At 47.7% G+C, this 16663-nt stretch overlaps 1 protein-coding gene across 3 annotated transcripts in view; it reads left to right on the top strand.

Annotated features, from left to right (window-relative positions):
* Window positions 1-16663, top strand: part of TPCN1 (two pore segment channel 1) — a 40295-nt gene that overhangs the window by 17386 nt on the left and 6246 nt on the right. For all 3 annotated transcript variants that reach the window (XM_068208918.1, XM_068208920.1, XM_068208919.1), the window contains exons 3-22: window positions 2022-2198; window positions 2908-3021; window positions 3251-3381; window positions 4591-4679; window positions 5256-5290; window positions 5811-5869; window positions 6610-6709; window positions 7617-7733; window positions 8597-8721; window positions 9906-9954; window positions 10155-10218; window positions 11029-11073; window positions 11806-11862; window positions 11953-12006; window positions 12354-12426; window positions 12635-12742; window positions 13924-13995; window positions 14878-14967; window positions 15662-15777; window positions 16427-16473. In XM_068208918.1, coding sequence (XP_068065019.1) covers window positions 2022-2198; window positions 2908-3021; window positions 3251-3381; window positions 4591-4679; window positions 5256-5290; window positions 5811-5869; window positions 6610-6709; window positions 7617-7733; window positions 8597-8721; window positions 9906-9954; window positions 10155-10218; window positions 11029-11073; window positions 11806-11862; window positions 11953-12006; window positions 12354-12426; window positions 12635-12742; window positions 13924-13995; window positions 14878-14967; window positions 15662-15777; window positions 16427-16473 — 1722 coding nt within the window. The remainder of the gene's footprint in view (window positions 1-2021; window positions 2199-2907; window positions 3022-3250; window positions 3382-4590; window positions 4680-5255; window positions 5291-5810; window positions 5870-6609; window positions 6710-7616; window positions 7734-8596; window positions 8722-9905; window positions 9955-10154; window positions 10219-11028; window positions 11074-11805; window positions 11863-11952; window positions 12007-12353; window positions 12427-12634; window positions 12743-13923; window positions 13996-14877; window positions 14968-15661; window positions 15778-16426; window positions 16474-16663) is intronic.

Raw genomic sequence — 16663 nt, 5'->3', positions numbered from 1 at the left:
AAGGATGCTGGGATTAGGATCAGCCCAGGAGTGAAATTTATAATATTTAAAACAACGAAGAATCAAACCCCACCTGTGCTTCAGTTACCAGAAACACCATCCTTACTGCAACAAAGGGTTTGCTTTTTTAAGGTTACTGTACATCTGGTGTGAGGAATCAGCCACCAAAACTGAGCTTCTCCCAGAGCTGTCCAGTCTGAAATGGTTGCTGGTTCCATTACTGTCCATCTTTCCTTCTCTTTGTTCCTTTTCAAAGCTCTGAGGTGCTTTGGACCCAGTTTTTTTGGGTTTTTTTTTTGGTTGTTTTTTTTTTGTTGTTGTTGTTGTTGTTTTTGTTTGTTTGTTTGTTTGTTTGTTTAAGCCACTGCAAGGTGACAGAAACCATTTGTTCCTCCATGCTCTGACCCCACAGGACTGAGAAATATCACTTCTCTGATATTTTAAAACAGTGTAGGCTGGACCTTGGCAACCCTTGAGCACTGTGGTGTGATGGAGCAGCCCTGACAACGCAGGGTGGCTCCAGCCTCCATCCCAGGCTTTTGTTTAAACTCCTGATTATTGGAGCAGCTCTGCAAAGGGTCATTGAGCTGCTGCAGCTCTGATGGTAATGGGCACAGCAGGCCTGGCCCTTTGGATGGGGATGATTGCTGCTGCTGCCTTGACCAACGACCATGGTGACACTGTCCTTGAAATGAGGTAGAATCACTTAAAGAGAGTTTTGTGAGCAGTGGCTGCAGGCAAGTGTTGGGTCTGGGTAAGGGGGCTTTGCTGTCCAGGCACGTTCGGAATTGCTTGGCTCCCAAGAGGCAGGATTTAGGCTGTTTGTCATTCCACAAGTGTGTCCTGCCAGGCGTGGATGGGAGCGACTCTGCTGATCTCAGCCTGGGCTCTCTGCAGGGCTGGCTCTGTCCTGCTCCAGCCTGGCTCTCTGACCCAGCAGTGTTTGTTCTGAAACCCAGTGTGAGCTGGAGTAAGTGAGAAACATTGGGAGCCCTCTCCTGAGCGAGTCTGGAGAATGCTTCACTTCCTAAAGGAGAGTTCCCTGACCTCGTTATCCATTTGCAATCACAGCTATTCTGCTTTGATAGTAATAGCTTGACTGTCCTTGCAGTAATTGCCTGCCTGGGAAGATGTTAATTTAAATAAAACCTCACTACTTCTTGTGCATCTGTGTGGCCCTGCTGGGGAAAAGTGATCTCTTAAGACAGTTCCCAAGAGGCAGCAAATTTCCTGTGAGTGACAAAAGCTGCCTTGCCAAAACTGTTGACTCGAGAAAGAGAAGAAGCTGTTGGGTGGTTCTGATGAAAACCCTCTAAAATCTCACCAAACTAAGTTTCATCCTAGGGGTAAAAATAGTCACGATGTAGCAGTTTGAAAATCAGTTGTAGGCAAAGTGTTAAGATGGAGTATCTGACCTTTTAATGTTAATTAAGCTTTCTAGTTAAGAGGGAATGACAAATCAGCATAGAGACTTGTTAATTTTTCATGGAGTCTGTCTTACATTCCTGAAGCAGAAAACACTGTGTGTGCTCCAATGTTTTCTCCCAGTCATTTTGCAAGGCCAAGATAAGGAGGAACAACTGTCAGCCAGGTGCCCTGGAGCTTATCTGGGTGTTTTCATGTTCTGTCCTGGAGAAGTTTAATCAAATAAGTCTGTAAAAATGTGGAAGTAGTTGCAAGTAAATGAAGTGCTGTGTTTATGTTGGGATGTTGGCTGAAGATCTTTTCCTGCCTTTGTAAGCTCTCCCAGCTCTCTGCCTCATTGTGAAAAGGCTCAGGGGTTTCTGAAGCAGGAGTTTGTGGATATTAAAGAGTTTCATTACTGAAATGTGGTTATGAGCAGAAGGGGATGTCCCGTGTGTGTGGAGTCCATTCCTCAATAAACACATCAACAACAGGCTGTAAATGGGAATAGTCTGTTGGGAATTGTTATCTAATCCCTGAAAAAAGTCTGCATTCTTCACTCTTTTATAGTACCAAGAGTACTAAGGCTGTTCCCTTCTTTGTTCCTGCTGCCCTAGGAAGGAGAAAATAATGACAAGTTCTTCACTCACCCCAAAAATGCCAAAGCACTCGCTGCCTACCTCTTTGCACACAACCACCTTTTCTACCTGATGGAGCTGAGCACGGCCCTGCTGCTGCTGCTGCTGTCCCTGTGCGAGGCTCCAGCGGTCCCCATGCTCCGTCTGGGCATCTTTGTGAGTACCTGGGCCTCAGTGACAAAGTCTGCTTGCTCTGCAGCGTGGGTAAGAGGAAAATGATGGCCAAACAGAGAGGAAGAGGAGGCAGTAAGAGGAAAAAAATCCACCCATTTTTCCCATTTTTGTGAGATAACTCAGCAGTCTGTGGGCTTTGATGGGGTGGTTTCAAAGCTGTTGTCAGGGCTGGTGCCATTACCCCAGCATCACCTCTGGTTCCTAGAGTACAGATCAGGATCTTCCCTGTGATTGTCCAGAATGTCTAATTCAAGGGAAAATCCTTCTCTGTATAAACTCTCTCTGCCCAGAAGCTCTCTTTCCTGTGTTCCACTAAAAACAATTACAGTATCTATCTTTTTTTCAAAGTGTTTCTTCTCAAGTTATTGATGTCTTGGCCTTTTGTTTCAAATGTATGAATAAGTTTTTTTTCTGTGTTGCTCAAGCCCAGAAGGGACATGGATTTCTGGAATTTCTGCCCTGGTACTGCTTAGAGGAAAATTGCACAGGCTTTAATAAAAGCGCAAAGCAGTAGCTAGAGAAATTTTGAAAAACACTGCTATGTTAGCTGTAAAAGAGTGGCTTGGGGTTTTCCTGCATGCCACAAGGCGATGCTCAGACTGCTGTCAAACCCAGCTGCTCCTTGGAAAAGGAGGGGCAGGAGTGTGGCCTCTGCTGTGCTGCTGTTCTCACCAAACCTGTGCTGCGGCAGGTCCACGCAACCCTGGAGCTGTTTGCGTTAATCGTGGTCGTCTTTGAGCTCTCCATGAAGATGAGGTGGCTGGGCTTCCAAACCTTTATCAGGCACAAAAGGACTATGGTCAAGGTGAGTTGTCTGCTTGATTGTCAGGGCTTCTCCTTTAGCACCTCCAAGAACCAAAGAGCCAGATGAAATATTGTCCTGCACCGCAGCAGGGTGACGTAGCCGCGATGTCCCAGCTGCCAGATGATTCATGCGAGATCCCTCAGCTCTCAGGGACACCTCCCATCCTTCAAATGTGCAGATAAAGAGGTGGTCAGCCAGAGCTTTGCCTCTGATCCCCCCTTTCTTGCAGACGTGTGTGCTGTTGGTGCAGTTCATCGAGGCCATCGTGGTGCTGGTGCGCCAGACCTCGCACGTGCGCATCACCCGCGCCCTGCGCTGCATCTTCCTCGTGGACTGCCGCTACTGTGGGGCTGTCAGAAGGTGATGCTGGGCTGCCTGGGGCTTCTGCCCTCACTCCTGGGCTGGGCTGGAGGGAAAGCACTCACATCCTGTCGAGCTGGGTGTGGCTCTTGGGTCTTCAAAGTGACAGGAGCTGTTGGTGGTTGTTGTAGGGTTGTCTATTGCATGAACATGTCAGTCTCGAAGAGTTCAGAGTATTGAAGTCTGTGCTAAAAGCTTCCTGGCATAGAGTGCTGGTGTTCTGAGCAGAAGCAGCAGCAGCTAGCAGCTACTATCCCTTTTTTTCTTCTTCCCCTTTGCACTCCAGTACAGGGAGCTTTTATTAATAAATCATCCAGTCAGCTAAAAACACGATTCTAAAACATTCTTCCTGCACCTATCCGAGCTTGATTCTAATGTGTGAAAGTAGTGTCAGTTCCTACCCAAAATCTACACATGTAGTTCTGTCTGTTCATGCAAATAGTTCTGTCTGTTCTATCTAGAAATGCAAGCAGTGTTCTGCTATGTTTTCATGATGTCTGGAGCTAAGTTAATTTTGTGAAAGGTAACACTACTGAACTTTAAGCTAGGCTTTAGGGCTTTTTACTAGCTAACACAGTCTCTTAAGGCACTTAAGATATATTTCTACTTGCTTAAAACTAAAACTTACTCTTTTACTTCATGTCTGTGTGGCTTAATATATTTCATTTTCTCTAAAGGTTCCAATTTAATCCCTGCATTCCTTTCTCTCTCTGAGGGACTCAGTGAGGCTTCTATTTCATGCATTCCAACAAAATCCTGCAAACATCCCAGGAAAGCCTGTGTCTTTCACTGGCATTTGTGATGGAGATGGCTCCACTGTGAGCTAAGTGTGGATGTGCTGATGGTGCATAGGGCTTGGGTGTATAAACCACCTCAGAGACCAGCACAGGGTGTGGCTGCACTGGCTCTGCTCCTGGGCCTGCCTGGAAGCTGCACAGTGAATCAGAGCTGCTCTTTAGTCTGCAGAAGGAGAGTTGACAGCGTGACATTAGTGTTGTTTGCAGTACCTGAGAGCTGACTGCAAAGGACAGATGGGTAGCTTGGAAATGATCCTAATTTAGCAAGCTTTCTACTTTTAATCCTTGGAGGGAGTGGGAAGAAAGCCCTCAAGTGTGGAGTGGTGGTGGTGGGTTTTTTTTCTTTCCCCTGACAACCTGGAGGAGTAAATGTGCAAATTTTAATTTATTAATGTTTTCTCTTATTTTTCAGAAATCTGCGACAGATCTTCCAGTCCCTCCCACCATTTATTGACATCCTCCTTCTCCTGCTTTTCTTCATGGTGATTTTTGCTATTCTAGGTGAGTTGTATTTATGGGTGGAGAAGTGATGCTCTTAACCAGTGATTGTCCAAAAGCAACAGGAACAGCCTGAATGAATATAAAGCTGATCAGATCCAAAGTGTTGCCAGGATCTTCCATTTATCCCATTTCATCTGCAGTCATCTGGAAGGCAGAGTTAAAACATCTAAAAAATCTGAACCTGGGTATTTAATTTTGGGACAAAAGACCTTTTGACCTCTTCCAGAGCACAATCAGTAGTGTGTGTTTTCAAGCTCTGCTTCCACCAGCTCTTGCTCAATGCTGACACTTTAATCTGCATCCCCACAAATGCATGTGTCTGGAGTGTACCTGCTACAGTCCAAGCCATCCCCAGAAAGCTTATTTTCCAAAAGGAGCAGTGAAATGTCAATGACACCTATTGGCAAATCTCTGTGGAGAAAGTCTTCCAGGTGCTCCCATCCTCAGGGTGTAAGAGAGGATTTGCTGTTGTGGGAGCTTCCCTTTGGGAACTGCTCCACTGATTGACATTGAACTGACTTTATTTTATTTGTTCTTTCTCCTTTCTCTCCTCTGTTTTCCCTGCTGCCTCTTTAGGCTTTTACCTGTTTTCTCCTAACCACTCGGATCCAGTGAGTATCTTGATTCTTTCATTAAGAATTCAGCATTACAGTGCAGTCACAGTTCATTCCATGTGAGACCAAACTCTGGCTGCTCCTGGCAGTGTCACCCTGCTTTACCCTCTGCTGGGGAGGAAGACTGTGGAAGGAACTTCCTCCAAGAAAGGATGTCCCAAAGGGAACATTCTCAGAGTTGTTCCTTGTCCTTGATGCCTTCATTCAGCCAAAAGAGCCACCTGCCACTGTCCCCAGGGGAGGAGGTGTCTGGGGCAAAGCTCAGCCACTTCCTGCTGCTGCCCAGGCTGTGGCTGCCTGGTAGAAAGTACTAACAAAAATGTGGTTTTGATTTAACCCTTCACACACCATTCCTCAGGGAACTTTAAAAAGTGCTGAAGTCCTTTTCCCTAGGGAAGGCATCAGGGAATTGTGGGAGTGCCTGTGTCCAAAGGGGTGGGGGGACTGGTCGTTCCTTTGAACAAAATGTCCCTATGAGTTCCTGCTCGCATTTTGTCATGGGAATTTTTTCTTGCAGTACTTCAATACCTTAGAGAACAGCCTGGTGAATCTCTTTGTGCTTTTGACCACTTCAAAGTAAGTTCATGCTCTTCTATCTCAGTCTTTCCCTTTATCTCAAAGGAGTCTGGCAGAGCCAAGGGTTTATCTGCAGAAATGCTCTGTTCTCCAAATGTGTGACCCCTTTCCTCTGCCTGAGAGAGAGAGAGAGATGTCCAGGGTCAGCCTGCATGGGAAGAGCTGGTTATTTGATTTTACTTTAGGACACTGTGACCTCAGCTGCAGAGTTATCTCTAAAGACTCAGATGTCTTCATCACTATGGGGCAATAAGGGGGGGGAAACAGCTTTGTTAGGCCTTGGTCCAAGAAGGGAAAATGTGTGTTTGTGCTCCTTTGTCAGCCAACAGCTCGCAGTTGAGAAGTAACTTCCTATTCCTGTGCTGAAGTTACCTGTCTGCTAGGAAATTGGGATAACAGCAGTGAGTAAATATTGATCTGCTGTCAGGGAGAGCCCTGAGGATTAGGAAATTAGCAAAGGATGGAAGGAATCTGAGGTTGTAACACCTGCACCGAGGCTGTGCTGCTGTTGTTAAGTATCAAAGCATGGCCCTTAACCACACCACAAATCCCATTTGGTGTTTGGGATGTGTGAGGAATGTGCTTGCCACATTTATTTTTACTCCAGGAGTTTTGTACAAATGTGCAGATCTTTAGATGTGAGTTGATACACACACACCCCTCCCTGTGCCTGCTGCCTGTGCACCGGGCTGTGTACCATGAGTTTTTTGGTGCTCACCCTTGTGTCCTTTGGGATGCAGTTTCCCTGATGTGATGATGCCGTCCTACGCCCGCAACCCCTGGTCCTGTGTCTTCTTCATTGTGTACCTCTCCATTGAGCTCTACTTCATCATGAACTTGGTGAGTGCCCAGGGCAGCACTTCACTTCCCTCTGCTTGCTTCTGGAGCTCATTGCTCAGCAGAGTCTTCCCCATTCCCAGAACTGCTCTGCAATCGTCTCAGACCCTTTGGCAGAACACTTCTAGAAATGGCAGCTTGGCTACAGATAGAACTCTCTTAATGTCTAACCATGAGGAATTGAACTAAATCACAGAAAACCAAATTATATTAGCATCTTTCAACTACTCTCCCATTAATATCGTGCTTGGAGTGACATACTGGGTTGCATGAAATTTATTATCCTTCTCTGTCTTAATTATTTATCATAAAATGGCATTTTATTATCTGGACTTGCCCGAAATACTTTGTAAATCAGTTTGAAGGGGATGGAATTACTCAGGATGGCAGGACTGCAGTGCTAATCACTGCAGAGGGAGAGCACGGCTGCCCAGGGGAGGATTTGAGTGCTGGAAAAGGACTTGCCAAAGGAGCTGAGGAATTCTGCAGCCCAAGGTGAGGGATTTGATGCTTGTGGTTGGATTTCACTGCCTTCCCAGATGGAGGGTTAGCTTTGCTCTGTGTTAGCCAAAGCTCCCAGGAAGGGTGAATCCAGAGAGCAGCCCTCAAACTCTTGCTTTCCAGGAACAGATCGGGGCATTTTAATTAATCCTTTGATATGGTTTTCTGCTGGCATTTATGTAACTCTTAAAACCCACTAGCAAGTGGTGAGAGGCCAGAAACATCTGGACCTCCTCCAAAAAGTGGATCAGAGCTATGAGCTTAGGGATCCCTTTGTGGGATCCCTCTTGCCAGCAGGACCTCACTGACTCCATCAGCATTCCTGCTGCAGGCTGTGCCTCTCCTTGCTTCCCTGAAACCCTGCAGAGTATAAGGGTCAAAACAGCACTTTTTTTTCCTGTCTTCTCAGCTTCTGGCTGTTGTGTTTGACACTTTCAATGACATTGAGAAGAGGAAGTTCAAGTCCCTGCTGCTGCACAAGCGCACGGCCATCCAGCACGCGTACCGGCTGCTGGTCACCAAGCAGGTACAGCTGTGCCAGCAGCACCCCTGGGCTGCCTGCTGAGACAGCACCTCCAAAAAAAGGGCTGTTCTCTCTGTTGATTGTGATCAGGCTCACCACGGGCTGGTGGTTTTTTCATTCTTGTTCACCTTTGTTTGTGGAGAAAAAGCAGAGTGCTCTGAATTTCAGCCCTGCGTGAGGTTACGGCTTGGTAAAATGAGGGAGATTTGTTCTGGAGTGCATGTGATCATTGATTTCTCTCTGAATCAGTCTGGATCGCTTGAGGACTTGTTTGGCTTACCAACAATCAGTACTGAGAGGAGGGATGGGTCATGCAATTGAAAATATAATCCATTTTCTAGATCCTGCACAAGTGAGCAGTGCAGAAACAGAAGGAATTCACCTAAAAACATCTTTTTACAGGGACAAACACTATGGGGAGAAGGTTGATTTTTTGCTTAACTTGTTGGAGCAGCAAGAGAAATAAGATCCAAAAATAATTAACCCACTTCTAGTAGATTAGTTCATGTTTAGTGCACATAGCTGATGGTCTTGAAAAAGTGCCATGATAGGATCTGTTAGGCTGCCGGCTAATTTCCCAAGAAGAGGAGTTGAACTCTGCTTGGGGTGTCTGGTTGGACAATTTTCAGGTGATGGGGCAGCAGGGAACAGTTCTGCATTTGCTGGAGGGACCCATTGCCAGCAAAGCTTTCTGATCTCTGTGCCCTGGGATGAGCTTGGTGTGTGAAAGTAATAGCTCAGGGTACTTAGGGGGCTCAGTTATAATGTATGAAATCCTGCTTAAAACAAATCCAGAGTGAGAATTAAAAGCCTCTGTGCATTTCTGCCTGATGCTGCTGTTCCTGACAGCGTTCCTTTGTTGCCAGAGGCCGTCTGGAATTTCCTTCAAGCACTTCGAAGGGCTGCTGCGGTTCTACAAGCCTCGGATGTGTGCCAGGGAGAGATATCTCACCTTCAAAGCACTGAATCAGAGCAATACCCCTTTAGTCAGGTAGGATGCTCCTGCTGCTGCACCCAGAGCAGGGAGGTTGCTGTGCTTTGGAGAGGATGGCTGGGTTTATGGGATGAGCGTTGGGGAAGGGTTTTTCTGGGAAGCAGGGAGCTGGGAGGGCTGTGTACCCTGAGAGCTGAGGTGCTGGAGTTCCTGCGTGCCCTCTTGTGGATGCAGCGCTGTGCTGGCACTCACGGGCAGGAGCTGCTTCCCTCTCCCCTGGCAGAGCAGAGGCAGGAGCTGGGGAGCAGCACTGGAGCCTGCCAGGAGCATTTCCTCACACAGCGCAGCCTCGCAGCTTAACAAGTTTTTGCTTTTTTCCAGCAGCTGGTTGTCCCCCCCCAGGGTTTTGTTAATTAAAATTTGGCTCTGCTGGTGCTTTCAGGGAGGCCATCCTCTGTGTTATGAGGCAGAGAATTACCATTCTGGTGGGGGGTGGGTGCAGCTAACTCCAGCCAGCAAGAGAGAGAGGGAATTAGAGACCTTCTCTTCCTCTTCCTTTTCCTTTGTTCTAGCCACAGACAGGTTCCAAGTGACTCTCCTATGAAACTGGTGCTGATGCTTCTCCTTGAAGTCAAGTGCTGCAGAGAAGTATTGAAAATGGCACAGGGAGAAAGACTGAGTTGTGAAATTTAGGCACCAATGTGACCAGTAAGAGTCTGAGAAGTTCAGCATCCTCACTTCCAGACACATAAAAGCTGTTACAGGCCTGACCCTGGGCACCTAGACAGGCACTCATGTTCTATGAGTTTCTTTGCTTTCATGTCCTTTTCCAAACTTCATTTTTACTTTGAAAAGAAAATGTGCAAAGATGTTAGAAAAGGACTGTACGAGTAATTAAGCCAGTCCAAGACTTCTTCATGAAGAGCAGTGCAATCTCCATCCCTTGGAGTTGGCATCTAAGCCTCAGGTCTTTCCTCTCAGTGGTAAAATTCTGGAGTTCAGAAGAGTCAGAGTTTCCCTTAAGGGCTGAAGCATTACAGAAAGGAGATTCTGGCTATTGTCAGTCAGGAACCTTTGGCCAGGCTGGGGAGAGGTCACTGCTGAGTCCTGTCAGCTGTGGCTGCAGTTCTGATAAGGAGTTAATAACTTCCAGGGACTCTCCACGGGTGATGTCTGACAGGGACAATTAAGGATCTGCTCACCCTCAAGGCTCTGATCAGATGTTTCTTTCTGTTTTGCAGTCTAAAGGATTTTTACAATTTCTATGAAGTTGTTGGTTTAAAATGGAAGGTAAGAGTTTGTTGGGTGGAGAGGAGGGAAACCGTGTGTGGGAGGGAGAGAAAAGGAGTGGTTGGAGAGGAGCTGGGTGAGAAACAAAGGCAGTCTAAGAGAAGCAGGTGATGCGGGTAGGGTGGGTCTCCATCCCTGCCCTTTTTTTTTGGCATGGGTGTAGCTCTGGCTGCTGCTGACCGTGGCTGTTCTGCTTCCAGGCCAAACGGAGCCGCGAGCACTGGTTTGATGACCTGCCACGGACTGCGTTCCTTATTTTCAAAGGTGACACACTCTTTTCATGGCAGCGTGTGTTCAGCTGGCAGGAAGAGTATTCTTTACAAAGACAGGACTCTCTGAAGGGACTTTCTCTTGTATCCCTGGCAAACACCTGAGGGAAGGCCTTCTAACCAACTCCCTGTGTGTCCAGAGCCTCCGAGGCCAGAGACTGGGATTTGGAGTCTCCAGGGAAGATTTCTGTCCTGTAAATATTCCTGCAGTGACTGTGGACTGGGATTTGGGTTGTCACAAAAGCTGTTAGGCTGCCTGGTCCCAAGATGTGGTTGCAGCTCCCATTCAGGTCAAGGACAGCAGTTTGGGAAGGGAAGAGAGGCCTGAAAGCCCCATCAGAGTCATGTCTTACCAGTTTACCTCCTGTGTCCCAAGTTCCCTGACTGGATTGTTGCCATTCAGAATGAAGAACCTGCAGTTCTTCTGAGGTGTTGTGTGCTCCTGGGGTACAGCTGACACCCTCTGATCCAAATACAGCTGCCACAGGGGCCCTCGGAGCTCTGCTGATGTTCCCAGCCCTCCTTGTTCCAAACACAGACAGAGCATTTACCTCTGTCCACCCCAGAATTAGCACATAGAGACCAAACAGGGCATCCTGGGGGCTAAGGATGATGACTTCATTGCTCCTAAAATTCTAAAGGATATTTAAACTCGTTCCCAAAAAGTGAAAGTTAATCATCTGCTGATCTGTTTACCTTCTGTGCTGAGGATTGGTGTGGAAAATGTCTCTAAGGAGAAGACAGAGGGATCTGTGGTATGGAGGATGGTGTAAATGTTTATTTTATCATCCTTTCCTTCACACAGGCATCAACATCCTGGTGAAGTCCCGTGTGTTCCAGTACACTATGTGTGAGTAGGAACAATCTGGTGGCTCTGCTGTGCTGGGTCTGCTAGCCCTCCAAGGACTTGGGGTGGTCTGAGCTGGGGTTCATGGACAAAATTTGGAGTTTTAGTGGAGAGGGAGGGAACTGCTTCATTGTACCACCAGCCTGGGCTCTCAGCTCTCGTTCTGGAGAGGCTCCCTGGCTCACTGCACAACAGCCCTGTGGGGCTGGTGCTGGAGGAGTCAGCTTGGTGCATTCAGGTGTGTTGGTGATCAGCTTTCCCAGCCTTGGGGGGTTTATCTTGCAGCTGAAGGATGCTGGATAAGGAAGTGCCTTGCCAGTCAGCCACATTGTGTTTGCTCTCAAGGAGCTGTGAGCATCCTCAGTGCTGGAGGGATTGCTTGGCAACTGAGCTGCCTGGGACAGGGAATCTGTGCTTCTCTTCTCTAGAGGAGGAAGAGTGCTTCCTCCTGGTGCTACCTGCTGCCTTCTAAGTGATCTATTCCTACTCAGTAATTTGGGGGCTGGGCTTTTTGGTTTTTTCTTTTAGTTTTGTTTCTTTTTGAACGTAAAGGCACTGCATCTGTTAAAGGCCTGGAGAAAGACATGGGGGAAGACTCAAAATTTATGAGATCAGTTTGTTCATTGACTTGGAACCAGTGACCCTGCCACTTGTCCTGTATTATATTCTTTTTGTTGGCCTAAGAAATGGATATCCAGGTGTGGTTTTGCTATGGGTTTTTCCTTTCTTCTCCAGACACTGTGGTGGCTGTGAATGGAATTTGGATTCTTGTTGAAACCTTCATGCTGCAAGGTAGGAAACATCACATCTTGTTGCTTAACTGTGGTGCTGGGGGATTGGAAAAAAGGGAGGACTTGAGAAAGCTATTCTTGTGTCTTGCAGGAGGGAATTTCTTCTCCAGGAATGTTCCATGGAGCTATATAGTCTTCCTCACAAGTAAGCTGATGCCTCCCAACAGAGCTGTGTCATTTCCTGAGGAGCTGGGAAGGGAATTGAAGTTATAACTTAACCATGGGTGTAGAGTCTCCACCCAGAACAATGGTGTGCCTGGCAAGGATTGTTTTGCAGACTTCTCCAGAGAGAAATCTCCATGAACACAGGGAAACGTGTTGGTTTGGAGGGGAAAAGTCTCTGGCACCTCACTGAGAGTGAGGAGGATGGGTGGGGTCTGTTAAACCCCTGTTCAGAAATCCTTTAAAATCCCCACACATCCATGAGGGGATGGGCCTTCCCATGAGCCTTTCCTGTGAGGCTGCTCATTCCTGACCCCTCTTGTTTTGCAGTCTATGGCGTGGAGCTGCTCCTGAAGACCACTGGGCTGGGGCCTGTGGAGTACCTGTCCTCAGGCTGGAATCTGTAAGTGCACATTCATCTTTTTGGGTTGGAAACACCAAGTCCTGAGCCAAGCCTGTAGAGAGGAGGCCATCAGCCAGCTGTTATATTTCTTCTGCCCCTGGCCTCGTGCATCTTGTTAGGCTGGAGCAGCTCCAATCCCTCTTCTCTGCTGAAGCACTGCTGATAAATCATTGCTCTTACATTTATTTTATGTTCTTTTTCTTTCCAGCTTTGACTTCTCAGTCACCCTGTTTGCATTTTTGGGGCTCATGGCACTGGCATTCAACATGGAGCCCTTTTACTTCATCGTGGTCCTGCGACCCCTCCAGCTGCTGAGGTGAGCTGGGAAAGGCTGGGAAGGGGGGATTCCAGAGAGCAGGTGGGAGAAAACAGGCTTGTTTTCCATCAGTCCCACTGGGAACTGAGCTCCTTAGCAGGAGAGGGCAAGGATTGCTCTGTGGGAATGTGACCGTGGCAAGCGTGGGGTAATGGGATTAGCCTGAGTTACCGAAATAAATGATAACAAAAACTTGGGGTGGAATATGAAAACCCCGTGTTTGGAGCTTAAGCTGATCTCTAATAGAGATCAAGGGATTTACTGGGGGCAGATTATCCTGTGTCTGCCTTCGTGGGGTTCTTACGCCTCCTCTAAATTGTCTGATGCTGTTCAGAGGAAAGCTCTTCTGTCAGGGTGAGATGGTCTGAGCCAGTTTAATAATTTCCATTGAATTACCAGAAATTACAGTTTTCAAAGGATGCTGCTTTCTAGGGTGAAGTACTGCCCTGCTCTAACTGCATCTCACACTTTGAGCAATACCATGGCCTGTAACCTCTCTGCAGTTCAGGGAGCTGGGGCTGATTAACCCTCTCATGTCGAGGAACACTCACCTTCACAAACACCTCCAGAGCCACAGAAGGACGAGATTTGAGGTGAAATGTTTCATTAAAAACAAGCTGATGTAATTTAGCTCTCCAGTGAGGATTTTAAGAACACTTCATAACACTCAAGAGGGGAAAAAAATAATGTTTTCTCTGTTCCTCCTCTTCCAAAGCTTGTTTGGCAGCTGTGTTTCTCTGTAAAGGCTGATGGGGTTGCCAAATCTCAAATTAGCAGGCACAGTGTAGTTTTCTTTCATCAATTTTTATTGGGTCATGGGGAAAACACAGAAAAGCTTGTGTGTGGGGGAAGCAGGAATGAATCCTGACCCTGTACACAGGCCTACTGTAAGTTCTTATAATTTTTAGGAGTTTTAAATAGCTGTTTATGCATCATGCCATGTATAAAGACAGCCTTTTTTCCCCCTGAGATCTTCAGTCCTGTAAACAGTTGAATGTGTCATAAACATTTAGATGGGACAGCAGCTGAGCAGAGACCACTTGAGCAAGAAATCAGGAAAGTCAGGAAACCTCACTGTCATTGACCTGCGAGGTAGAGAGAGCTGGGATTGTCCTTTTAGCTCTTTCCCCCAGCCCCAGGAGAGCTGCAGGGTGTGGGTAACTCCTGGCGTCTCCTTTCAGGCTGTTCAAACTGAAGAAACGCTACAGGAACGTCCTGGACACCATGTTTGAGCTGTTCCCTCGCATGGCCAGGTACCAACCTCTGCTCTTTGGGTGGTGGCAGGGAGAGGGCAGTGAAGGTTTGGGGTCAGGGTGGGGACCTGTCCAACCTGCTGAAGGGATTTATGGGTGATGCAAGGAGAGGGCAGTGAAGGTTTGGGGTCAGGGTGGGGACCTGTCCAACCTGCTGAAGGGATTTATGCTCTGATCTGTCAGTGGGTAGTTGCTGATTCTTCTTAACCAGTGGAGTGTTCATCTTCCAGTTCCTTGGAACAGCAACACTCCAGCACTCTGGGCTCCTCCTGCTTTGGTGGTAGGAGGGATAACTAAGAGTCCCTGCTTGTTTTAGTTTTTCTCCCCCATCCCAGCTCTTGCTGAGAGACAAAGCCCCTGTGGGAAGAACATTGGCACGAATCCCCTCAGCCCCAGCTGTTCCCTGTCCTCAGCAGAGCCCCTGAGAGCCTTTTTGTGAAATGGTGGGGCAGAGGGAGCCTGGTGTTGAGTGCTCCTGCAGCCCTGCTTCCCTTGCAGGAGGCCTGAGCTGGCTGGAGAGCCCTGCTCTTGGCACCGTCCCTGCCTGCAAGGATGTGGAGAGGGCAGGAACAGTGTGTGGTGTTCTTTATTAAAGGAGCTGTGGAGAGATGTTTATTTAACAGAAAAGGACAGACTGGGAGGGAATCCAGGCTGCTCTTTGGTTTCTCTCTTCAGTGAGTGGCAAACTCCTTGTCCAAGGTCTCCCTGAATGAGGGCAGGCCAAGAGCTGCAGAGCCACAGCAGCAGGGAGGGTGGGCTGGGGTTTCCAGTGCTGCTTCCCATCCCTTGGAAATTCCTCCCAGAGCAACCAGCCTAGGATTTTGTGTTTCCCTGCCTTAGCAACTCTTCAGCACACAGTACTCTTTCTGTTTCTGCCTCCAGCCTGGGTTTAACCCTGCTGATCTTCTATTATTGCTTTGCCATTGTTGGCATGGAGTTCTTTGCTGGCGTGGTCTACCCGAACTGCTGCAAGTGAGTACCTCAAATCCAGCCCCCTCAACAGTGCTTTTGGTGCTCAGCCAGCAGCAGGGAGCTCTGGCAGCTCCATTTCTATGTGGAGAAGTGGCCAGAGGATGGGGCTGAATGGGGTTGTGTAGCTAAGGCAACACATGCAGAAATCCAGGAGATACTTCATTTCTCTTGCCCCATGCCTGGAAGTGTCCAAGGCCACATTGGACAGGGCTTGGAGCAACCTGGGATGGTGGAAGGTGTCCATGGCAGGGGGTGGGCTGGAACTGGATGGGCTTTAAGGTCCTTTCCTGCCCAAACCATTCTGTCTCTATGATGCCAGAGTTGCTTGTCCAGCAACAAATTCACCCAACATAAATTCGCCTGGTCCTGAACTCTAAGCTGTGCTGTGCCTTTAATGATGGCAGACCACTTGGAAATGACAAGCTTGAAGGGTGTGAGCCATGGAAGTCAAACTCTCAGTTTCTTTGGTATAATATTTGCTGAATGATTAGAAAGACTCCATGTGCTCCCTGGGCTTGAGCTGAGCTGTGAAGGAGAGAGCATTCCTTCCAGAGGAAAAGTACAAGTGTTAGCCAAGAGGTAGAAATTGCTACTCTTCTTACCACCTTCTAGAGGGGCTGGTATTTATAACTTTTTAGATTTTCCTTGCTTTTCCAGTCTCTGCTGATTTTTTTGTCCTGTTTTCTCCAACCAGCACAAGCACAGTCGCAGATTCCTATCGCTGGGTGAACCACACAGTTGGCAACAAAACAGTTGTGGAAGAAGGTTATTACTATCTCAACAACTTTGACAACATTTTGAACAGCTTTGGTAAGGGCACTTCTGTCCCTAGAAAAGATTATCCTGTGTTCCTGCAGAGCTGGATGGCTCTGTAATGCTCATGTGAGCCTGGGACTCTCCCAGGGCAGTCTTGCTAATGCAGCTCACTCTGCATCCTGCTCTTTCTGTCTGGAGAGCTCCAGCTGACTGATTGTGCCAGGACTGCTTTGCAGGGTAAGCAGAGGTCTCTCAGAGCCAGCTGGAAGCCAGCAGATCTGTTCTGGCTGGTGATCAGACCAGAGGTGTTCAAGGAGGGCATTAATGACTGCCCTTCTAAAGAACCAACAGTGATGCCTCTCTTTAAACCCTCTGATGAAGAATAATTAGAATGTGTTGATTGCTCTCCTTGATTTTTCTTAACGTATGAGCAGAATGCTTATCTCCTGGAGATTTCAGAGGTCTCCATGCTCTCTGGTGAGGAGTCAGGCCTGGTTTCTTTAAGAAAAAGAGATGAAGCCGTGCTGCAGGTTCTGTGGGTCTGACCCTTTGTCTGAAGGAATTGCAGTGGGGAGGGTCTGCATTCTCTCTGGATTTGCTGTCTTTATTCAAACTGTCAAACACTTTATCTAAAGATCACTGTAAAACAGGGCAGGATGGATAAAACAATTACCTGTGTGTGTTTTTTCCCTCTTCTGTGCAGTGACACTGTTTGAGCTGACGGTGGTCAATGACTGGTACATCATCATGGTGAGTGACCCCCTGCAGGCAGCACAGACTCTGCCAGCTCAGGCACACCTTCCACACCACCCCTGCTTTCTTCCCATGACGGCTTGTTACCAGCTTCTTTTTGGTCCTGACTGTTGGGGGGCATTTGACCCCTGCCATGCTGCTGGGCACGTTTCAGGCTTCACAGGCTGGACAAATGAAGTCACCCTGT

The sequence above is a fragment of the Anomalospiza imberbis genome, chromosome 18 (assembly GCF_031753505.1).
Source record: "Anomalospiza imberbis isolate Cuckoo-Finch-1a 21T00152 chromosome 18, ASM3175350v1, whole genome shotgun sequence".
Taxonomy (NCBI): domain Eukaryota; kingdom Metazoa; phylum Chordata; class Aves; order Passeriformes; family Viduidae; genus Anomalospiza; species Anomalospiza imberbis.
This window is presented reverse-complemented; position numbering and strand designations above follow the sequence as displayed.